The sequence below is a fragment of the Schistocerca piceifrons genome, chromosome 7 (assembly GCF_021461385.2).
Source record: "Schistocerca piceifrons isolate TAMUIC-IGC-003096 chromosome 7, iqSchPice1.1, whole genome shotgun sequence".
Lineage (NCBI taxonomy): Eukaryota > Metazoa > Arthropoda > Insecta > Orthoptera > Acrididae > Schistocerca > Schistocerca piceifrons.
Window position 1 is genome coordinate 428,085,379 of NC_060144.1, and position 26,271 is coordinate 428,111,649.

At 43.0% G+C, this 26,271-nt stretch overlaps 1 protein-coding gene across 1 annotated transcript in view; it reads right to left on the reverse strand.

The window, feature by feature from the left end:
- The window catches only part of LOC124805760 (lachesin-like), a 438,185-nt gene that overhangs the window by 240,834 nt on the left and 171,080 nt on the right, over positions 1-26,271 (reverse strand). Inside the window, exon 5 of the mRNA XM_047266328.1 lies at positions 17,359-17,487. Coding sequence (XP_047122284.1) covers positions 17,359-17,487 — 129 coding nt within the window. The remainder of the gene's footprint in view (positions 1-17,358; positions 17,488-26,271) is intronic.

Here is a 26,271-nt window from a genome sequence, read left to right on the forward strand (position 1 = left end):
CTCGAATCTGTCGGGACACATATTTCATTCTTCTATTTCGTTACAACTGTCGGTACATTTACATTACGGAATTAACAGACGTTTCATGACATAGTGTTTCTCACAATACAAAAAATTGGTTCAAATGGCTCTGAGCACTATGGGACATAACATCTGTGGTCATCAGTCCCCTAGAACTTCGAACTACTTAAACCTAACTAACCTAAGGACTTCACACACATCCATGCCCGAGGCAGGATTCGAACCTGCGACCGTAGCTCACAATACAGCAATAGTTCGATTTCACATTTCAGGTCATAAGTTACTTTTTCGATAAATGATCGAGCTGTTACAACTGCCTAAATTCTGAAAACTCTAACCAATAACACTCCCAATAAGGTGTATTTGTATGACACTCTGAAAAGATATCACATTATAGTCAGACATGAATGAAAAGTACCACCGTATATCGCACATTACGCTAGCATGGGTCATCAATTGTTTGCTCGACGACAACGACGTACTCTGACTCTATGAGATACAGGGCGTAGAAATATTAATACGTAAATCCCAAACTCGTACAAATTGACCCGGGTGATTATGCATGGGCTGAACTATGAGCTACTCAGATTCTGCGGCATTCTTTTCCGAGAATACCAAAAAAATGTAGAAATTTTAAGATTGTGTTTAAACTGAAGTACATTCTTCCTCTCCCGGGCCAACCTTCACATTTCCCTCTAATCTTTGCTGGATGCATCACAATCGCTGTCTTATTCTGTAGTTTTTATCATCTACAGCTCCCTCTAGTCACATGGAAGTTATTTACTGATGTCTTACCAAATGTACTACGATCCTGCCCCTTCTTCTTGTCAGTGTTATTCATATATTCCATTCTTCGCCGATTCTGTGGGAAGCCTCCAGATTCCTTATCATCTCAGTCCACCTAATTTTCAGTATTTCTTCTGAGCACCACGTTTGAAATGCTTCTATCCACTTCGTTTCTACTTTTCCCACAGACCATGTCTCACTGCCATAAGGTGATATTCTTGAGATGTACATTCTCAGAAATTTCTTCCTCAAGTTAGCTAGTAAATCTCTCTTGGCCATGAATGCCCTTATGGTAGTGCTAGCCTGCTTTCTGGGTCCTCCTTGCTCCATTACTTTACTGCCTAGGTAGCAGAATTCCTTACATTCATCTATTTCGTGATCCTCCAGTATGACGATAAGTTTGTTGCTGGTCCCATTTCTGCTACTTCTCAGTACTTTCTTCTTTCTTCAATATACTCTTAGTCCATATTCTGTACTCATACCGTTCATTCTCTTCAACAGGACCTGTAATTCTTCTTCACTTTCACTGAGGGTGGCAATGTCATCACCAGACCTCAGCAATTATATCCTTTCGCCTTAAATTTCAGTCCCAGTCTTGAATCATTCTTTTATTTCCGTCATCGCTTCTTCGACGTATAGATTTATCAGCAGGGGCGACAGACTACATCTGTCACATACACCATTTTAATCCGTTCGGTTCGTTCTTCGTCGTCCACTCTTATTGCGCCCCCCCCCCTCCCCCCTGATTCTTCAACATTTAGTATATTACCCACCTTTTCCATCCTAATAATAGTTATAAATGGCATAATTTCTCATTTTCCCATTTATCACGCTTTGTGGTTTATTTTATAGAGGCTAGAAACAATTAGTGGCAGGCCGGAGTGGCCGAGCGGTTCTAGGCGCTTAAGTCTGGAACCGCGCGACCGCCTCGGGCATGGATGTGTGTGATGTCCTTAGGTTAGTTAGGTTTAAGTAGTTCTAAGTTCTATGGCACTGATGACCTCAGATGTTAAGTCCCATAGTGCTCAGAGCCATTTGACCTATTTTGAAACAAGTCGTGAATGTAGTTGCAGCTCTTACCGAGCCGATAAATGCGAAACTTACCCAAAAAGCTTTTGAGAAGGCGTGTAATCTACGTAAATGTGCATACAAATCATATGCGTAACAAGGTATTTCCTTCCTTCTTTGAGCACTTAAAGCTTCTAGCGGTGACTATAGATTTCTTTAAATAACGACATGCTACGTCCGTTCTGTAAAGCAAGATGTGACTAACTTAATAACTGAAAATAGTGAGACATAAATATGTACTATAAGAGATATATATACGGAGAACCCAAATTGACACACAGGACTCCGATTCACGATTCTTTCCACAGTCACAGTATATAAATATCGGCAACAAAATTTCCACTCGTGCATATTTTTGGTGTGAAATGGACGTCAAATAAAGGTAGCTCGGCACCACTGGAATTACATTACCGACAGTATCGTCCTTCAATACTGTGCAGCAGTGTTCCCCAGTTAGTGACACTTACAAATGACACGTAGACCCCGAAGAAAACTCTCCAGTATTCTAACGAAAAACTCTCTACCCACGTCCACTAACTACGCGGAGCCGCTGCGCAGTATTGAATGACGGTACTCGTTGGACATACTATGATCACAGTGTTGCCAAATTGCCCTTCATTAACGTCCAGTTTCTAGTGAAAATATGCACGAGACGCAATGTTGTCAGTCATTTTTGTTCTGTTAGTATCCAAGAGATCGTGCTGAGGTATCACAGTGTTCGAACTTCCCTCCACCTTGCAAGTCATCCATTTCACAGTCATTACTGGATGGATTCTTCCTCTATATTTTTCCATGGTTTATGAACGCATGTTTTCCGTGCATCTTTTCTAATATTTACGTCGCTGTCTCGGCCTTCCGGAATCCGACAACACCTTCCTTGACCCATCAATCATAAATTCGGGTAACTACTTATTCCGACCACTTTCATTTAGATGTTAGTACAGCTACATTTCTCTCTTACAGTTTGTTCTCTCCATGATACTACTCCTATTTTATCGCTTCTACTAATTTCGAACCAGTACTTATATGTTACTCACGGATCTACCCTGAATTCTTAACCGTTTTCGCATGTGAAGCCGATATCACACTACCATAACTCTACAGTGCCAATACATATTGACTGTAAGATTTTCTTTTCCGGAACATTGAATGAAATTTTTAGCTTTCGAAATGCGCTCCGGACTCCTTTTACTCTCCAGTATATATTTTCGGGACCAACAGGTCGTTGCCTTCAACAATGTCAAATAGAAATCATAGAGACTGGTTCTGTGTTTTCATTGTTGATTTGTACTATTTTCGTTTCCATGTGTTGTTTATAAATTAGTTTAGTGAGCTGATTTTCAAGTCAACTTTCAACCTCGCTCAGGTGTGTTCCTCCATACGTTGCCGAAGTTTATCTGCACTCTAGGCAAGAAGTACAACGTTATCATTAAAATGTAGCTGATTCAGGTATGCATCCTTTCTTCGTTCTTCCAGTTCCCAGTTCTGAAATATGCTACTACAACTGCTCAGAGTAGATACATAATTTTTCCTGTACTATTATGTTCATCATTTAATAGTGACTAGACATTTCAGGTAAAAACTTTCCGCCCTGGCCGTTTTTCGTATTGTGGAATGCGTCAGGCTTGAGTCAGATTAAAACTGTTTCTTTTTCGATGTTCTGATAACACGCGCGCGATTTAACATGTTTTATCACGTTATCCTACCAGAATTTATGTAATACGAAAAACACGCTTCCGTATCCAGAAATCCATCAACCGCATGCTCAAAGCCACCGAATATCCATATTCTAGAAGCATCCTTATGTGGTGTACGAAGTGGTGCAAAAAAAAAACTCTGAAATCGAGTGAGGCGAGATATAATTTGTCATTCCAATGAAAGAGACCTTAGCGTGAGAATAACCACTTAATGAATCCATCCGCTCACCTAGCACCTACTGTGACACAAAGTGGCCGAGAACGAGAGAGACGAGAGAAGGGGGGATAGCAAGGCTCCCATGCTTCTTGATATGCAGACATGACCATTTTACTCTACACGACAGCCCTGCAGGACTGAGTAACAAGCTCCTTCCTAGGGTTTTCCCAGCTGCATATGTTTTCACCTATGAAGGAATCTGTTTAATATGTCAGCAAGTATCTGTATCATGCTACGTGTGTCGGTTTTAGATCCCACAGCAGCGGTAATGGACTGGAATTGAGGGGCACCTCATTTTAAATCCACAAAGCGTGCTGAATGGTGTACTGTTTTGGTGTCTGAGCCCAGTAAATCATAGTGACTTCCGTCTGCCCTCACTGATTTAGTTACGAAAAATATTTTAGACCGGCAGAGAAAACATCCGATCCCTTGATCCTTCATTTCGTTTCAAGAGCAGACGCTCTCACGAATGCAAATCACTTTTTTCAAGTTGTTTCTGATGAGGAATTTAAGTTCAAAGTTAAATAATTTGATATGGACAAGCATTATCGATTCGAGAGCTCTTTCTACCAGTCTAGAAATGTGAACATTGCAGCCCAGATAACAATACTCGTCTGTGTAATTACTTCACGTCATATTTTTCTCATAACAGACAACTGTTGACATGTTTTTGTGTTTCTAATCTGAAGGAACTGATGTTACAGAAAATGGAATAGTCAACGCAGCCGTTGTTTTTGTTGTTGTTGTGGTCTTCATTTCTGCGGCTAGTTACGCAGCTAATCTGTCGTTTGCAAGTATCATTTCTGAATAAATACTGTATCCTTTCGGACATATTGTACGCAACCCTTAGACTCCCTCTGTAACTTTAGGCCCCACAAAATTCCTTCCATTACCAGACTGACTGTTGCTTTATACCTCAGAACATGTCCTATCAACTGATCCATTCTGTTAATGAAGTTGTGCCCCAAATTTCTTTTCGTCGAATTCTATTTAGCACTTATTTCTATTTTCCTTGGTGGACAGAATATAGTTTGTCTTTTTTACGGCTTTACGGAAAACAATGACACTACGCCGACCAATCTACTGTAGCGCTCCTAGTGTAATTACTGCACTGTATCTTAACATAACAGTTACATGGTAAATATTCATAGATTCATGTTCCAGGAAAATTCCAGGTTGTTCATCGCGATGGATAGGTCGTAGGGTATCGCCGCAGTCAATGATTTCGTCGTGATTCAGTGAGTACATGAAATAATTTCAACAGCAACGCGACTATATTCTCTGCTTCCACCATGAGAGTTCCATATACAGTGTTTTCGTTTCTTCTTCCATACACTTTCCATTTCGTACCTGCTGGCCCCTGAACGGATATATCACACTGTGTCTGCGTGACTTTGTTTATCGGAACTCGGGAGAATCATCGTAGCCAGCACAGCCATCTGTAAAAACGCAATTCAGTCGAGAAGTCCGCAGCTAGTGGTCTTGCGGTAGCGTTCTTGCTTACTGCGCACGGGGTCCCGGGTTCGATTCCCGGCGGGGTCAAAGATTTTCTCTGCCTCGTGATGACTGGGTGTTGTGTGTTCATCATCATTGACTCGCAAGTCGCCGAAGTGGCGTCAACTAAAAAGAATTTGCAATACGGCGGCCGAACTTCCCCGCATGGGGCCTCCCGGCCAACAATGCCATACGATCATTTCATCACTTCATTTCATTGTGTTAGGATGTACTATGTGTCAATTGCTCCTTTGCGATACCGTGTGATATTTGCTGTTGACTAAGCTATATAACTTTCATGTGTCCTCTCACAGTGGCGAGAACTGCAGCTGCAGACCGCTGTACAAAGTTCTTCTGCTGAATAATTTCCGGACTATTTGTACGGCGGTAACAGTAACTTCGATGAGCAACGAATGAATTCAGCTTGCGAGTGATGCATCCCCGTCAGTGTGACGACTGTTGATATGCATTGTCCCTGAAATATTCAAGTCCGGTAGATTGCTACAGTCAGTCTTGGCTCTGAGCACTATGGGACTTAACTTCTAAGGTGATCAGTCCCCTAGAACTTAGAACTACTTAAACCTAACTAACCTAAAGACATCACACACGTCCATGCCCGAGGCAGGATTCGAACCTGCGACCGTAGCGGTCGCGCAGTTCCAGGCTGAGGCGCCTATAACCGCTCGACCACACTGGCCGGCGCAGTCAGTCTTCTCCAAAGGCTTGGAACATTTGCTTGTTAAACTCATCCACCAGTAGTCCTAAAGAGCAACTGTAGGAAATCGTATTTCACATTAAATGGTCAAGCGCGTTTTCCTTCCTCACCATTCCCCAATCTGAGGTTGTCCTCTGTCTCTAAAGATCGCGTCATTGACGCAACGTCACACCCTAAACCTTCTCCCCCCTTTCTTGCATTCTCCCTTAGCATCGTCTCGTGAAGCTAAGTGGACACCATCGACTGGTAATCTTACAAGAAAAAATGGAGCTTTGCGAACGGTTTAGTAAGTAAATGCTGGCACATGAAGATTTGTTTATTCTAGCACCTTTTTAAAACCGAACCCTATCGACAGAAAAATTTCTCGCACAGTTTATTTGCTAGTCTTCAATTCCAACTGTATGAGGTAAGAACCATGAAGATTTGGCAAAGTCAGGATATCGCGGTATTCTTCTTCTTCAGGCTTTGTCTCGCATGGGCGAAGGGTAGCAATGTTTATTTACATATGAGGCATGGTTAGTTTAAAGGGTGACTGTATTTCCTTACTGCCGGCACTCCCTTACCCCCTACCAACCGCGACGGAATATGTACACCACAAACTGTCTGCCTCGTGATGACTGGGTGTTTTGTGATGTCCTTAGGTTAGTTAGGTTTAAGTAGTTCTGAGTTCTGGAGGACTGATGACCATAGATGTCAATTTCCATAGTGCTCGGAGACATTTGATTTGAAACTGTCTGCGTGCATTTATACTCGTGTAAAAGATAGCTAAAGTTTGCTAAATGTTTGCGAGTCGTGTAACTAAGAAGTTACATGGGTACCAGCCCGGTATTCAATTATTCGGATGTAGAAAACCACCTACAAATTACATTCAAGCTGGCCCTCGTCGTTAATTCACCGGACGGATTACAGCCGAGACCAGCGAGCCTCCACGTGTGCCAGAAACGGGCGCTTTAATCCACGTGGCTAACACGTCGGGTCACCTGATAGCTATGATCCAACAATTGAAACACGTTACCGGTCTAAAATGTATGGCTAAATTGTCTGGGTGACGGTGGTAGCGTACACGACTGATTCGCAAGACCCACTGGACACTAACTGCCACTTCTACCTGAAGTTGTCCTTTTTAAAAACAGAAGCATCTACCTCTTCGTTCAAGAATGAAATTTGCGTAACACCATTTTTTTCTGAAGGAGAGATGCAAACACAGGGAAGAGTTGCCTGTATTGTACGACCTCGTAGTTTGTGCCACTGCTATAAGAAGCGTGCCTACTGTACTGTCCGACATTTTATCGGTGCCATATTGTCCGCTATCACTTATGTGTGTTGAGGAACATATCCTCTGAAGACTGCGTTAATTTTACAGTAGTTTTCATCTAACAGTTTACGTAGCGAACGGAATTGGTGTTATAATGCAAGTGGCCACATAAAGCTTTGTTTATGGCTGAATACACATACATGCAATAACCGCAGTTCTCATACAGTCGTGAGCTTGTATTCGTTGTCGTTGGTCTGAAGGAAACAATCAAAGAGAAAACGAGGTCGCTGCTTATAATGTACCGCATTATGTTTCTGATATTGTACGGGTACAGCTTAAGAAAATTGCCCATACAGTCAGCTTTAAAAATGCTTTTAGCATTATTAGCGCAAAACAATGTTTAGATATGATGCTGTGAATTTTCTAATGCGTTCTTTTAGTAGTTATAGATTAATTAATTATTTTGTATTACAATATGGCAAGAAAAGCACTATGGAAGGTGGAGCTCAAAGGAATTGTATTCAGCATCTTTAGGCTTTTATGTTAGTGACGTCACGTAGCGCTCTGTATGAAAATCACTGTCTAAGTTGTGTGTAGTCTGTGGCTGGGTCGCATTGTTGGAATATTCGCTATTGTAGTGTTGGGCAGTTGGATGTGAACAGCGCGTAGCGTTGCGCAGTTGGAGGTGAGCCGCCAGCAGTGGTGGATGTGGGGACAGAAATGGCAGAATTTTGAGAGCGGACGATCTGAACGTGTGTCCGTCAGAAAGAGTAAATTTGTAATATATATATATATATATATATATATATATATATATATATATATATATATATATATATGATGACTTTTGAACACTAGTTAGGTAAATACATAGTTTGTTCTCTATCAAAATCTTTCATTTGCTAACTATCCATATCAGTAATTAGTGCCTTAAGTAGTTAGAATCTTTTATTTAGCTGGCAGTACTGGCGCTCGCTGTATTGCGGTAGTTCGAGTAACAAAGGTTTTTGTGAGGTAAGTGATTCATGAAAGGAATAGGTTATTGTTAGTCGGGGCCATTCTTTTGTAGGTATTATTGAAAGTCAGACTGCGTGACGCTAAGAATATTGTGTGTCAGTTTGGTGTTGGTCATAATAAGTAAAGAGAGAAATGTCTGAGTACGTTCAGTTCTGCTCAGCTGTTTCAAAATCAAATAACATAAGAGTGCTATCAGCACAGTACTTTATTAATTTTTCTACGGGAGGTTTCAAGCTGTAACAGTGTATCTAAACGGCTATCATTGATTTAATGAATGTGCACGCATATAAAATGTTTGTAAACTGACAATTAAGAGGCATGCTGAAGGTTACCTAGAAATGCATATGATATTTTAAAAAATTAGTTTCCGAGTTGAAAAAGAATAAGAACAAAATTTTCTTACATTTAGAGAAATGATGTTCGGTTTAAGCGTATCAGATGTAAGAAAACTTGTGTTCGGCCCTGCAAAACGAAACGGATTTCCTCATCATTTCAATCCAGAAGAAACCGCGACAGAAAAAAGTGGGATGAGAGCGACTATTCAATAAATTTCGCCGAATCCGAGGGAAATTATTAAGCACATCAAAAGTGAAGGCCTAGCCAAGGAAACTATGAGCCACCACAGGAACGCAGTCTTAAAACAGATGAATAGCAATAGCACCGCGAGTTGTACGAGAGAGATCAGATGAAAGACAATGAGATTCATGAAATGCAGAATTTGGATTCAGGTAAAATGTGCTGGACAGGGGGGAGAGGGGGCGTGGGACATAGTTTACAAGAGCGGTACAACTTACGCACCTACTGCAAAAATTGGGGAAATCAAATTCCTAATTTATACCACATGCAGATATTTAAAAAATTAAATGTAATGTGTTAATTTTTGCCAGCACTTCCATTCTTTACGTCAGATACCAAGAGCAAAATCCTGAAGTCGAGTATAGGACATTGTAACTTACTGTTGAGGTTGCAGCAAACAGAATTTCTGAAGTGGTTCCGTTTAGAGTACTCTCCCCTAAATAAAAGCACTCCGTCTTCAGGCCACAAGTGGCCCATCGGGATCATTAGACCGACCGCCGTGTCATCCTCAGATGAGGATGCGGATAGGAGAGGTATGTGGTCAGCACACCGCTCTCCCGGTCGTTACAATGGTTTTCTGTGACCGGAGCCGCTACTATTCGGTCGAGTAGCTCCTCAAGTGGCATCACGAGGCTGAGTGCACCCCGAAAAATGGCAACAGCGCATAGCGGCTGGATGGTCACCCATCCAAGTGCCGGCCACACCCGACAGCGCTTAACTTCGGTGATCTCACGGGAACCGGTGATCCACTGCGGCAAGGCCGTTGCCATCTCCCCTAAATAGAATGCATTTTTATCGGTGTACTTGACTCAACTTCACTTGGAAAATGAAGATAATTATTCACCCAAAAAAATTACGAACTTGGGAGTAAAATGTAATACTTATTTTCCGATTCTATCATTCTCCAGGATTTTGTCCACTTTGCTTGTATATAGCATTAAAGTTTTCTAGTGTTCAATGTTTCTGAAGTAATTTATACTTCAACGGGTCTCTATCAATTAGTTATAAACAGCCTTTTACTTGCATTCGAATGCCTATGAAGAGGTCTTTTAAATGTGAATGTCTGTTAAGCCTTACTGTGACTGTTAGTGATATCGAATAAAACCACAAGTTTACTCTTAACAGCCTCTGTACATATACATAGTAATATATGCAGCAGTGATTGGTAAACGTAAACTGGTGTTCCATTCGATGAATAGAGGTAAATTGACACCTTGCCTCATCTGCAATAGCACACTCATTCAATCAAGTAATGCTTTCCTAACGATGTAGCATGACCTTTTCAGAATCGTCCCGTAGCAAGTGTTATGGATCAGCTCAGCTGTTATGGATCAGCTTAGCGAAGCAGTCATCCACAAAACCTATTACGCCAGTATTAACTATGTGTAACACTATTTTCCAATAAATGTTAGAGTAACAGATTTAATGAATTCTATATTGTGTTCATTCATTGATACCAGCACCGGCAGATGCATTTAGAGTGTCCGTTACAGATAATTACAAGCTAAATTAATGTGTTGAGGAAACTATAAAATGCGTGAAATACTTATTTAACTGTAATTCTACTAGAATACAGGATTCAAGGGAAAGATATTCCAGTCTGCGTGCGTCAGAGTTATCGACACTAAACATTCAGTAGGGCATTAATGGGTGAAGGCAGCAGATTACGAATTACATCACAGGCTGCATAAGCTTATTTCAAATCCCTTTTCCAGTACCACTTATCGAATAGAACCTACTCACAAGGGGATGCTCAGACCTGTTAATCGCGGATTTACATGAGTGTCAAGTATGTTGCAGATGTACCTGTCCTGATTATCTGGCTAACGGCTTATCAACGTAAAAGACCTTCGTTTCCGAGAAAATCAATGTTGAGGTTTTATGCGTATCTCCTACACCGTTAACCCTAGTCCTGTTTCGACCAAACGAGTGTAGCGCAGCGGCTAAGGTATGGATGCCATGCTGGCGGTACGGGTTCAAGTCATGTCGACTTCTTTTTCTATTGTAATTTTGTCATATGCAGTATCATTAAATAGTATATGTCATGCAGACTTATTCAGAAATATTTTTCACCATAATAATTTCGTTAGGAAAACAAACATTACTGCATACTTTCTTCAATCGTGTGTTTCGTTAGTGGTTCTTAGTTAAAATTGTAAATATTCGGACAGTTCCAAAGAGTTCACAATGATGGACAAAGTATTAGAAGCTGCGAAAGTATTCCGGATACAGACCGAAGTACTCATTTTTAATTTTGACCTCGATTACTTAATTGATACCAACCAAACCGCCTTCTAGTAACAAGCGGCCTACAATAGACTCCTTGGACAATAAGAAGCGAAAACCGTCTCTGTGCAGTAAAAGGTGATTAGTAATTCCTTCGTAGCACAGTATACCACAACAGCGTCGGAAAGATGTTCCCTCAAATTTTCTAATGCATGCGAGAACCATCCGGGATATTTGTCAGAGTTTGGAGTTGACGAGTTGGCTAACAAATTAAAAAAATGTGATTGTGGCCTGCGTAAAATCATGGAAGTTCACGAAAATGCTATACAACAGAAGAAAAATTTCTTTGCAATATTGATCCATGAGTGGATTGATCAGGCTCTTATGATCAAATCTTTAAGGATGAAAGAAAAGCAAGCCCTTCCAACATACAGTTTATCCCACCCAATTTCACTCCACTTCGCCAACCCTGTGATGTCTACTTTTACAGGAATGTTACAATTTTCACGGCCAAAAGAAGAAAATGGTCCGAACCTGCTAAAGACTAATAGAGAACTTGCTTCGAAAGAAAGATTCGATTAAAATTCTTTCGTTAGTTCTGCATCAATTTATAGAACCTGCTTTCATAGGAACGAACTGATGCGCGTGAGTCTCATCGAAGGAATTTGAAGAAAGAACAATCTTTTTGAATCCAAACGAAATGAGTTTTCAGCATCCCTTCTGAAAAAGCGTGTCCTGCAAGGCAGTAGCTTTCATTAGCTGTCGGTTGCTTCTGTGACAAATACCATCCGGAACTCCGTTCCAGCACAGCAAGCGATGCAACTAATAGCGAGTAAGACTATTCTGTAATCTGTTCAGTAACAAAGGGAATACACACGTTAAGTAAGTTTGCTGTAATAACTAATTTATGAACTAAATTACTGCAGTGAAAACGACTACTACCATACCATACCATACAGTAAGATGAAATTGAAGAAAAAGGGAGTATAGAAGCAGGATTTGAACCCGTACTGTCAGCGTGGTAGCTGTCAACTTTTGTTCACATTATGGTATTTTAACTTTCCTGCCGTTTAAGCCAGCTAAGCTCGATAACGGTCATTGACCGAAACTAGTAGCAAAGTATGCAAAATAAAGGACTGCTAAAAGTTTCACCACGAATTTTAACAACGTTTTCATCGGGTTCTGCTCAGGCGAATATTGTAGTCAAGACAGCAACTTGGTTCACTATCGTGCTCTCAAAACCATTATGTCGCAGCGATTTCTCCTGCGGGAAGATGCCATCGTCGTAGGGGAAGACAAGAAGCATGAAGTTATGCAAGTGGTCCACAGCAATGTTCACGTAGATCACAGTCCATACGCTGTCGTCGATTACAATTATCGGTGCCATGGAATCCCAAATGAGCTTCCCCATATCATAAAGCTGCTCGCACTGACATACGTCCGTGGCGCGAAGCGTCTTTCGAGCAGTTGTTGGTTTGGATGACGGCATATTCCCATACGACAATAGACATATTGTTACGAGAATCGTGATTCATTCGACCAGGCGACACGTTTCCATTGCTTCAGGATCGATGACCTCATACCCACTGCAATGGTAAGTGACAATGTCGTTAGATCAACATGGGAAGTGTGAGGATCATCTGCTGTGGACCTCCGTGTTAAACAACGTGCGCTGAACTGTGTGCTCCGACTCGTCCCTCTACAAGCATTGTATTCTTTCGTCATAACTGCCACAGATCGCCGCCTGTTCTACTTTACGAATAGAGGAAGCCTCCGATTTCCCCATCCTGTCATGATGAGTGGATGTCCACCAGCTTGTCGGCCATTCGCGATACCACAGTCCTTCGATCTCTTTACACAGATGTTCACGACAGAAGCACCCAGCTCTTATGCCTCGCAATTGCCGAGATATTCGTTCCCAGTTGCAAGGTCGTAGGATTCTGGACTTTGTCACAGGCGCTTACATTGATCAGCTAGAACATTATTACACACGACCTACTATCGATATAAAACCGTTCAGGCGATAGCAGAATCACCTTGCGGGGAATGAATGTAAGACCCACACACACACATACACTCGTACCCACAACAACACACACACACACACACACACACACACACACACACACACACACACACAACAGACAGTGCATGTTGTATCAGTGAACGTGCTGCCCGTGTGAAGACGAGCGATTTGTCTAAACTTGACCGAGGGCAAGAGCATTTCTCAAACTTGTCGGGTGTCTGAGGAGTCCTTTGGTGAGTGTCTTCAACACGTGGCGAAACCAAGGTGAAACCATGGCCAGACGTTCTGGGGTTGGGTGGTCACCCTCATAACAGGCGTCGAACGCTGCCGGAACTAACATCAGGCGTTAATGCTGGGTAGAATATAGTTGCGTCTGAACGCAAAGAGCACTGAACACTCCTAACAATGGGCCTACGCAGCATATGACCCATGCATGTGCCAATGATAACATCACGACGTGGGCATCAACGACTGAAATGGTCACGTGGCCGTTGGCGCTGGAAGTTGGTGCAGAGGTAGAGCGTTGCATGGTCTGATGAACCCGGAACTTTCTCCACCATGCTGATGGTAGGGCGCGAATCCGTCGCCTTCCAGTGGAACAGCTCCTTGATGCCTGTATTGCGGGTTGGAGACAAGATGGCGATGGCTCCATTATGCTTTGCGGAACCATTGCGTGGGCATCCATAGGTCCAGTGGAGCTCGTGCAAGGCTTCATGACGGCAAATGAATATCGTACAGTGATTTCAGATCACCTATAACCCTGCATGACGATTATGTTTCCCGACAGTAGTGACATTTTCCAACACGATAATGCTCCATGTCACAAGTCCAAGAGTGTGATGGAATGGTTCGAGGGTCACAGCAACAGTACTGGCCTCCCAGTTCGCCAGATCTGAAGCCGGTAGAACCCATCCGGGATGTAACTCATCGCCAGCTGCCCAGAATTTATGGAAAATTTGGAAATTTGTGTTAAAGCCTTATGAGACCAAACTGCTGAGGTCATTGGTCCCTAAGGTTACGCACTAATTGATCTACCTTAAACTAACTTACGCTAAGGACGACACACACACCCATGCCCGCGGGAGGGCTCGAACCTCCAACGGGGCCAGCCGCGCTGGGAATTTATGGGAATTAGGTGACTTGTGTGCTCAAATGTGGTGCCAACTCCTTCCAGCGACATACCAAGTCCTCATTGCGTCTATGCCACGACGCGTCGCCACTGTTATTCGCGCTAAAGGTGGGCATACCGGCTATTAGGTAGGTGGTCATAATGTTCTGCCTGATCAGATATGTCAGTGGAGCTCCCCTCTATCGGTTCGTATCGTCACTACAATGATTCCCCACTCGTCTTAGCTTCGGTTATATACTTTCTCTAAAGTATTATGAGCCAGCGACGCCACAAGAAGGCTACTCGTCTGTTATTGGGTAGGGGACATAGTGTTTTGGTTTATGTGTTTCAGTCAACTTAACACCCTCTCAAGTCCGGCTAATGTGATCATGGGTCAAAAACCTTAGTAATAACGTTTTGCAGCGCAGAACGCTGCGAGACGTGCAGGAATAGAGTCCGTGAGGTTCTACAAGGCACCACGAGGGATGTGGACCCATGCCGACTCCAGTGCTGCGGCCAGCTGCGCTAGGTACCTCGATTGAGGATCTATGACGCAAAGAGCCCACGCGAGGTTATGCCAAAGATTCTCGATTGGTTTTAAATCCGGAGAGTTTGGTGGCCAGGAGAGTAAGGTTAATTTATCCCGGTGCTCTTCGAACCATGTATATACGCTGTGAGCAGTGTAACAGACTGTATTGTCCTGCTACTGAATGTCATCGTGCCGTGGAAAAACAAATTGCATTGTAGGGGTGTACACAGTTCCCAAGCGCTGATACATACTTGTGCAGATCCATTGTGCCTTCCAGGACGATCAGATCACCCAGGGAGTACCATGAAAACACTTCCCAGATCACAACGCTTCCTCCTCCGACCTGAACCCTTCCGGCGATTGTTACATGATGTTTGCTTTCAGACGCTTCGCGCCACTGGACCATAAAACATGATGAAAAGGTAACTTGTCGCCACACAGTGGACGTCAAGTTACGATACTGGCATGCAAATACCAGCCTTCGTTGTGGATGATCTGCAGTCAGTATGGGTGCCTGAACTAGGTGCCTGCTGCAGATATGCTTCCGGAGCAACGTTCGCTGAACGGTCGTTCACGGGACATTACTGGTAGATCCTTGGTCTATCTGGACGATCTGTGGCTCAAAATGGTTCAAATGGCTCTAAGCACTATGGGATTTAACACCTGAGGTCATCAGTCGCCTAGAACTACTTAAACCTAACTAACCTAAGGACATTACATACATCTGTGCCCTAGGCATTATTCGCGGTCGCGCGGTTCCAGACTGAAGCGCCTAGAACCGCTCGGGGTCTGTGGCTCAACAGTTGCTCATTTGTTGACCCGTACACCTCTGTCGTCTTTCACCCCTGAGTCTGTGGCCAATGATGGGCCGCAGTTGCCTCGGCGCCGGTTTTGGATAGTGCCATTTTGCCATGGAGGGTATACATAAACGATGGCTGCACGCGAACATTTAAACTAACTGAGCCGTTTCGGAAATGCTTCTACCCTTTTCCTGAAAGCTACTGATGATACCCCATTAGACGTCAGATTAACTGAGTTTTTGTATGTCCATCCTTTCGACAGGAAGTATTCGGAACGACAGCCGTTTACTCTTGGGAGGAGAGGAAACGCCAAAAGACGTCCTTATGATTTTATTTATTTTGTTGCGTCAACTACAGCCTAAAGGCGGCGCATTATAGCGCCGAAACTCGTTGCAACTAAATAAGTAAAATGGTAAGGACGGCTGTAAGTGTTTCATTTTCTCACAATCAGATAAATCGCGCCGTTTCCGCATTACAACAACTGCACTTTTTGCGCGTCACACGGACACACTTTATGTGCCCTCCACTGCTAGTACTACCATCTGCGTCTGTGAGTGCTTATTGCACGTAGACGTCGAATATAGGCAGTGTTCAGCTCAACGTGACTGGCCCATACAGCATTACCATTTAGTGAAATAATTCGTTGGAAGTGAAGAACACACGTCGAACGTCGCGATCACACTGTAGATATTTTTATTGTTCTAAGATAACCTGTTACAACAGTATAAAGCTGCCATGATATGATATAACTGATCTCATTACAAAATTGCCATATTACATTACATGAAGAAAGTATGATAATAAAAACCCAGTTGGTAAAACGCACACGGTTGATGAAATGCTCGCAGTTGACCAATGAGCGCTGAGGTGCCATTATGATAAACGACTAACGTGACTGATGACGAATTCAGAACCTCTAAGAGACGTGCGCCAAAAGGGTGTTTGAACATAGCAAATGTCGCGGTTAGAGGGACTTGTTGATCTCAGATTTGATTTTATAGCTCTGCAAATAAATTCCCGTAAAGAGTGGTTTTTGTATCATTGTTTGACTGCAGTATAAAAATGGTGGTCCTTGTGTTGCTTGTAGTATCGTGACGAGTGCTGCATCCCTCATTCATACAAAATATCATAGTTTGGTCGATGTTTCCTTAGTAAATGTTTATTTACAAATTCGCAGGGGACTCTTCTTTTACTGAATACGTTAGTATGCTTGATATGATCGTCGAGAGAGATCTCACTCTTTGATATGTTAATTGGTTGTTCTATGAAAAAAAAGTCGCACAGTTCTTTGAGCTCTACGCATTGAAAAAGTGTACTAAATTACCATTACATGTAATTACCATTATCAGCAATATAGCGAGACGCTGTATTACAGAACTAATCTCTTCTATCGTATCTCAAATTAATTTTATAATCGAGCTCAGCACATTCAAGAAAAATCAACTTGCTCTTCTGACCATAAGGCCCTGGCAGAACGTGAAAACTATGAAGCCGGCACGAAGGGCACAGGGAAGAAGAAATCGAGTAACGTTTCCGTTCTTGTGAGTCCGGTGACGATGAAGAATTGACAGAATACAAAAACCAGTGACGCGACCATATTCGGGCGTGAACTGCATACAGGGAAAAAAAACGAGCGTAACCGAACGTTTAAGGCTATAGAAAAGCGTTGCTTAGCGTCTCGTGGAACACTCATTACTTAGTAACGTTGTAGAGAAGGTATGCAGCAGCTCTAGTTGCAGAGGACAACAACTGACAGAACGCCTTTGGTGTATGAAGTGTTCAGGGGTGCTATGAGTAGAGTGGACACGCTGCGCGGTACTCACAGTTGACGTTGAGCGTGACGCGCTTGCTGACGGCGGGCGGCACGTCGTTGGAGGCGATGCACAGGAAGGCGCCCATCTGGCGGCGGTCCATGCGCCAGAAGGGCAGCGTGCTCCCGTTGTACGTGTCCACTGCAACACCGAGCACTTGTTACAACACTGGTAGGCTTCCGCTGCCGGTGTCAGTCTCATTAGAATTCTTCTGCGTGTATTCCTGCATCAACTTATAAAATACTTAAAATGTTAAAAAGAAAATAACTGACGTTTAGATCGTGTTGTGGCTGCCTTCGTTAAGAAACGACTAGCTATCTAGGAAGAGAGTGCTTCGATATTTTGCACTTTTATCTGTGTCAGAAGACCACCAACATCACAGTTAGATGAATTTACTAGTGTTTCCCCAGCTGCTTCGCCTGCCGGTGCGTTCGACACACGCAAGGAACACACCTCCGCCTTCCGCTCCCCGTGTCCACCTTTACCTCCCTCTGTCCACATAATCCTGCTGCCTCTCTAATTTTCTTCCTACCCCCTCTTTCCCTCTAAGCCTTCTCTCTCGGTTTTTCTATTTCCTGCAACTCTTCTCTCTGACTGTATCTTCCTCCGCCCTCCGATTGTATCCTTCAACACCTCTCCCCTTCCATTTCCCTCTCTTCTTTTCCCACCAGCCCACAAACTCTCCACACCTTCCACCTGTCTCATGCATCTGTTCCTCCTCTCCTTTCTCTCTCCATTTGCTCACCTCCTCAGTCTGTCCATCCCTTCGTCTATCCATCTTAACCTGTTCCCAGTCCTGCTCATTAGAATATGTAGCCAATGCAATACAGTTCTATAAAGCAGACCAATACTACTACTCCAACACCCCTGTCATGCAGGGCTGGCTACACAACAATGGGTTGAAAATCATTTATTTGAACCTGAAATACACGCCGCCATACAAAGCAAGACAATAAGCCATTCTGATACCTAATCCAACACAATGTTTATCACACATGGCAGACTATACACCACAGGCTGGAAAATACAAGATTTTGCCCCTAGTTGCTCTCCTATTGGAGCTACAATTTATGCACAACATAGTGGCGATAATCGTGAGACCTGCTGTTTCTGTGCCAAATTTCGTTGAAATCGATCTTGGGGTTTTGGAGGGCATTCTGACTGTAGAATTGTGTACACACTGACAAACACACAGACACACAGACACACACACACACACACACACACACACACACACACACACACACACAGACGCAAATACACACATAAACACACACACACACACACACACACACACAAACACACACACACACACACACACACACACGCTCACACACACACACACACACACTCACACACACTCACACTCACTCACACAAACAGACGCACACACATCCATACACACACACACACACACACACACACACACAACACACACACACACACACACACACACACAGGTTTATAAACAGCGTGAATTACCAAAAACGTGGACAGCAATTAATGTAGAAAAGGAAGGTGCTGTTAATATGCGGATTGCACATAATGGATTAGTAGTCAGGGCTCGTATTATTACCCAATCAACAACTAAACTTTTTTAAATGACAATGCCAACTCACATTAACATACTAAAATAGGGTAAATTGTAATGTCAGTGGAGTTTTTTGCAGGAATCTAGTGCGAGACGTTTACGAGATATCATATTTTGAAAACCTCCCAGTCTGACACTTGTACAATACCTGTGGTGGCGCACACTAAAGATCAACAGAAGTGCATACACTAGCTATGTGGATTCTGACCAGTAACGACACAATTGACCATCATAGGTTGTATTAAAAATGACCACACGCTTCCAGTCCGGTATGTAATGACTGCTGCAAATGTGCTCGCATTTCAGTGGTGGTACCCAGGCAGGCTGCAGTAATACGTCGTTATATACCATTGGTTGCAGTTGGTATGTCTTTGTAGATACGTCTTTCAGCTTTCGCCACAGAAAAAAAGTTATAGGCGTCAAATCCAGGGAACAGGCTGGATAAAGCACAGGTCCTGTGCGCCCGGTACAACTATTTGGAAGCAATTTGTGAAGACACGATATACTACTTCGTGCTCTATGAACTGGACTGCCATCATGTTGGTACCACAGATTCCTCCTAGTATCTAGAAGAACTTTCTTTGCTTGGTTGATTTGGTGGAGGAGACCATAGAGCGAAATCATCGGTCCCATCAGATTAGGGAAGTACGGGGGAAGGATGTCGGCCGTGCTCTTTCAAACGAACCATCGCGGCATTTGCCTGAAGCGATTTAGGGAAATCACAGAAAACTTAAATCAAGATGGATGGATTTTTTTGTAAACTCTCGTCGCCAGTTTTTCAAAGGCCTCGTCGCTACTGCTGTGGAGGCCGAGTTGCCACTGTTGTTACGGTAGGCCGAGTCTGCGAGTTCGTGAAACGTTTCCTGGTGCAGTACACTGCTAAGACAATTTCTCCCTACCACTAATACACAGCTGTGCCCCCACGTCCGCTAACAGGATAGGAGAACGAAGGTTGTACAACACTGTAAGTAACAAGGTCACACAAATGAGTTAAAAGGTTTACTTAATTTGTCATTTGTTGAATAATAAAGTCTACAACACTGCTTGCAATATAACACAAAAAGAGCCCTCAATGGCTAAGTGCAAATAATCGTAGGTAAACTTCGCAGTATATAGTATATGCAATTTATAACAGCTGTCTGTTCACTTCCTAGAGTTCACTGAACGACGTTGCCTGTCTAAATCAGCCCTGAACTACAACCAAGTGAGAGAGAACTGCTCTCTCTTCCGAGCAGGCTTCTGACCGTTATCGTCAGGTCATTGGCGAATTATACTCGGCCGGCAACTGGCCGAGGTGAAGTCGATATCGTCATCTTCAGCGCCGCTCGTGGCGCTGGTGAAACTCGTGCAAGTGGCGAGTCTCTATGCCACTGGCACCAGCTCGCATCTTTGCGCCTGTGGTGCTTTTGCCCTGGCTGTGCCTTGTTCGGACGACACAGCAGGATGCGTGTGTGAACCGTCGTCCTCCCGGATGAGAGTCCAGTATGCTAATTACTACGCCACCTCTCTCGGTGCAGAGAAACGTCTTACAGCACCTGCAGAACACGGCCTGCTAGGAGGCTGCGATACATGTGCGCATTTAGTGTTCCGTCTATGTGACATAGCCCTATGAGCTAATTGTTCACTATACCTCACGACACGTTTACACTCCATGGGTCCTGACGTTCCATCTGACGAAGAGAACAGGGATTGTCAGCTGACCAATATTGCACGTTTCTGCGGTTTACTTGCCATGACTGGTAAATGTGGCTTCACCGCTAAACAAGATACATGACATATCTGGAGTATCTTGTCTTACTGCCCATGCATAGAAGTTAACACGATTCACAAATCCATTTCCATGCACCTCTTGATGGAGAGAGATGTGATAGGGGTGGAATCTATGTCAATCGAAAATGCATAGGACGCTTGCGTGATTCATATACTTCCTCGTGCGATTGCGTGGGAGCTAGCTGCAACAGCAGCAAGAACTTAAACTTGCCCCTTTTTCTGTCATCACTTGTTTCCTTCTGTTACGTTGTTCAGGTGTTCCACTACCACTTTCACGTAACTGGTTGAAGATGTTGATGAATAATTGCCGAGATGGTTGACGTGAAGAATATAATAATTCCAATCCCAAAGAAAGCAGGTGTTGACAGATGTGACAATTACAGAACTATCAGGTTAATAAGACACAGCTGCAAAACACTAATGCGAATTCTTTACAGACGAATGGAAAAACTGGTAGAAGCCGACCTCGGGGAAGATCAGTTTGGATTCTGTAGAAATGTTGGAACACGTGAGGCAATACTGACCTTACGACTTATCTTAGAAGAAAAATTAAGAAAAGGCAAACCTACGTTTCTAGCATTTGTAGACTTAGAGAAAGCTTTTGACAATGTTAACTGGAATACTCTCTTTCAAATTCTGAAGGTGGCAGGGGTAAAATACAGGGAGCGAAAGGCTATTTACAATTTGTACAGAAACCATATGGCAGTTATAAGAGTCGAGAGGCATGAACGGGAAGCAGTGGTTGGGAAAGGAGTGAGACGGGGTTGTAGCCTCTCCCCGATGTTATTCAATCTGTATATTGAGCAAGCAGTAAAGGAAACAAAAGAAACATTCGGAGTAGGTATTAAAATTCATGGAGAAGAAGTAAAAACTTTGAGGTTCGCCGATGACATTGTAATTCTGTCAGAGACAGCAAAGGACTTGGAAGAGCAGTTGAACGGAATGGACAGTGTCTTGAAAGGAGGATATAAGATGAAAATCAACAAAAGCAAAACGAGGATAATGGAATGTAGTCAAATTAAGTCGGGTGATGCTGAGGGAATTAGATTAGGAAATGAGACACTTAAAGTAGTAAAGGAGTTTTGCTATTTAGGGAGTAAAATAACTGATGATGGTCGAAGTAGAGAGGATATAAAATGTAGACTGGGAATGGCAAGGAAAACGTTTCTCAAGAAGAGAAATTTGTTAACATCGAGTATAGATTTAAGTGTCAGGAAGTCGTTTCTGAAAGTATTTGTATGGAGTGTAGCCATGTATGGAAGTGAAACATGGATGATAACTAGTTTGGACAAGAAGAGAATAGAAGCTTTCGAAATGAGGTGCTACAGAAGAATGCTGAAGATAAGGTGGGTAGATCACGAAACTAATGAGGAGGTATTGAATAGGATTGGGGAGAAGAGAAGTTTGTGGCACAACTTGACTAAAAGAAGGAATCGGTTGGTAGGACATGTTTTGGGGCATCAAGGGATCACAAATTTAGCATTGGAGGGCAGCGTGGAGGGTAAAAATCGTAGAGGGAGACCAAGAGATGAATACACTAAGCAGATTCAGAAGGATGTAGGTTGCAGTAGGTACTGGGAGATGAAGAAGCTTGCACAGGATAGAGTAGCATGGAGAGCTGCATCAAACCAGTCTCAGGACTGAAGACCACAATAACAACAACAGCATGGTTGACGTCTATTGGAATATCTTGCCACATACACCGTACAAGAACAAACTGCATCCTTCCTACACTCTCCATACACCATGGAGTACGAGAAACTCTGCAACTGCCAAAACAAGCAGCTTACGTACAAGTGACACCGTTTTTCGACTATGAACAGCGGGAAAACACAGCTTCAGGAGCTAGTCGTTGATATCATCGATCAGTAATGTGCCTGTCGGCTCGTTCACTTTCTCACCACCTTTTTTACCTGGTTTCTGATCTGTAATAACTGTTTTACATTTATGTGTGAGATACTGACTTAAATATATGTCGATTCACATACTTCTGCTAACTCTTTGCTCAAGCGTTGTGTCGTAATTTAGTCTTTAGTCGGTGGTTGGCCGTTACCCAATAGCGTGCGTTAACAGTTGAATGCCTAGTCTACCTTGTTCGAACGAAATTAGCCATTACATTCGTTGTTCAGAGCCTTGAAGTGGTTAGGTGTTTCTGATTCAATAGCTACATTTGAGGAAGCACGCTGCTTTGATGAAATCACTTTCGTTTGACGGAGAGCCATGGTTTTAACCAGTCTCTACGGCATGGAAGAAGACTTTCTGAGATCATTCCAATTTATAATCAGTGCTGAAATACGTTCTACAGCTTGAAGGTACTCAGGCTGTTCTTTTGTATCCGCGTCTTCACATGCAGAGTGGTAGGTTTGTAGATGTAGCGAATTATTAAGTGTTTGGAGACTGGTTACTGTATCAATTTTAACTTCTTTTCATTCTATTATATCTTCAATTGCAAGACCCGTCTTGTATGGATAATAGTGGATTACTTTTGTGATGATAGTAATTTGGTTTTGTAATTCAGATTCTAATCACAAGACTGTAATCCGACTACATAATTGTGAGTAATAAGCGTCTGCTATTAACAACAGTGTTACATAGTTATTTTGCAATATCATTCCTTTTATTCATACTTTACTTAAATGTGCTTCATATAGGTCACCGCCTTCTTTCTGTCGTGATTTTTGACAAACTGACAGCTGAAATGAAAGTCATCCTAAGGTTATGTTTACGCACAGTGAGCTATGGTTGGAGGGTAACCAAGGTGAAATCGTATCCAGACCTCCCGGGACTGGCGACACTCCCCACTACAGATGTCAGACGTTGTAACCTGGACAGACTGGTAAAAGAGGATAGATGGCGAACTGTGGCGGAACTAACATGAGACGTTAAAGTTAGGCAGAGTACAAGTGAGTCTGAACACATAGTGCGCCGAAAACTCCTAGCGATGAGCCTCCACAGCCGACGACCCATATATGTGCCAGTATTAGCACCTGGACATTGGCAACTACGACTGAAATGGGCACGTGACCGTTGGCACTAAACGTTTGTGCCGTGGCACAGCGTTACACGATCTGAGGAATCCCGATACCTCCTTCATCATGCCGATCACCGGGTGCGAATCCGTCGTCTTCCAGGGCAACAGTTCCTTGACGCCTGTAGTGTGGGGCGAAGACAAGATGGCTTCGGCTCCATTATGCTCTGGGGAACATTCACGTAGGAATCTATAGGTGCAGTCGAATTCGTGCAAGAGACCACGATGGCGAAGGAGTATCGTACACTGGTTGCGCACCACGTACCACTTTCATGACGATCATGTTTTCCGAGCGAAGTGGCATTTTTCAAGACGGTACTGGGCCATGTGAAGATCAGGAGTGTGATGGAGTGGTTCGAGGAACACAGTGGCCAGTTCCCACTAATGTGCTGGCCCCACGAACTCGCCAGATCTGAACCAGATCGAACACACCTGGAATGCGATTGAACGTGGCGTCAGTGCTCATCGCTCCCCTCCCCGGAACTTGAGGGAATTAGGTGACATGTGTGCAGATGTGGTGCCAACTCCCTACAGGGACCTACCAAGGCGTGCGTCCATGTCACGACGCGTCGCCGTTATCATGTTAGCCAAAGGTGGACGTACCGACCGTTAGGAAGTTGGTCATAATGTTTTGGCTGATCAGTGTACATATGGTAACACTATGTCGCTGTCGCTTATCATTTCACATGCAAGAGTTACTGGAACAGCATAAAATGATTTTTACGTAGTTGACTACTGAATTCACTGTGCACTGATAGGTACACGATAATGGAAACTGCTCCATAGCCTAGCAGATTGCTATAAGCGAGAAGCTAACAAATATTTATGGAGCTTATTGTTTTCGGGAAGCTATTCTCTTATGTAATGTGTGTTATTTGGATAATGCAGGCTCTTTTCATCCCATTGCGCTAATTTGTATGTAACTGTGTGCTGTGTGACTACATTGAAGGTTTTTATTCAAATCATACGGCGTTAGAAACATTTTCGTGTCCTTTACATTTTTCATTTTGCATGTCTCTAGAATACCAGGGTATATTCATTATTGCCTGTGAGAATGGTCGAAGATTATTCACCACCCACTCACACACACACACACACACACACACACACACACACACACACACACACAAACACACAAAGCACACAAGTGGTATTTTAGGGCCAAAAGAAGTTAGTAATGTGATGTCAGGGGTCTTCTGAAAACGTTAAAAATGCTTTATGCTGATGTAACCGCTCCTCAGACGTTTAATTTCTGTCAAGAGGATGGCAGCTGCGACACGGAGGAGACATCGGTTGTTCTGGTATTTTAACATTTTTAGTATTTAAAAAAATACATGGCAGCAATCTACAAGAATTTACTGGCACAGATGAAAGGTTTTAAATATCTAAAAAATTAAGCGTATGTTACAAAATATGTGTTACATGTATGGCTATATTTCTGAGTCTGTTGTTTCAGTGGTTCTTCCTACACAAAAAAACAATTATTCTTCAGTATGGTCAAATGTGAAGAGGACTAAAAATTGTGTGCCTCGAAAATATCACTTAAAATCTCGCTGACAGTATTATACATTATCTTCCCGCTTACTACGAATATCGAAAGTTAGGTTTCTAACACAGAAATCTACCTTTCAACCTCACACGTCATCCTACTATTTCCTTTCTTTCTTTCTTTCTTTCTTTCATGTTTCGTTCCTGTTTCTTAATAATTCTTTCAAGTTATTTGGTGTAACCCACCACCACTTCCTATACTGAGACTATCTCTGTCATCTAAGAGTAGCTCTGAAATCTGCGATCTCTCGTTAGGCAGGTTCTAGTCTCTGGATTCCCCTACAGATTTCCCACCAGTACCACTGAAGTTAATGCCTCATGACCTAACACATATCCTATCATCTTCGACCGTCTTTTTGTAGTGGGTTTCCGTATATTTTGTAATCACCAATACCGTAATCTATACCAGGACTACAGTTGGTCTGCTCTGTGATGACCTACTTACCAATATCCTTCAACTTCGACTGACTCTGCTGTGGGTTTGCTCTGTTGTGGCCCATTACCTGTCTGCATGTCAAGAGTCAGCACCGTCTTTCTGTTGGAAGGACAACACTACTTATTCAAGACTGCATGGAAATCCACTACTTCCGTGTGCATTTTGTTTTACTGCTCAGACTTCGAGAAAAACACTGCAATTTTAGTGCTGAATGATCAGGACTGTCTTTATGGACTGTGAGAAAATTTTAGCTTTTGACCAACATTGTATCAATAAGTGTGTGCATTTGATATCTTTGTTATTGTAATAATGAAAATTTTTTTCAAATCATTATTGGCCACTGCCCAAAACAATTTGTAAAATTTTTTGTGGGGAGCATGGGGGCTATGTAAGTAGGCTGTTTATGTTTTCTTATTGGCAACGTTACGTAGCACTCTGTATGAAAATCACTGGCTGTGCTGTGTGCAGTCTGTGGCTAGTTTGCATTGTTGTCTTCCATTGTAATGTTGGGCAGTTGTCTGTTAACAGCGCGTAGCGTTGCGCAGTTGGAGG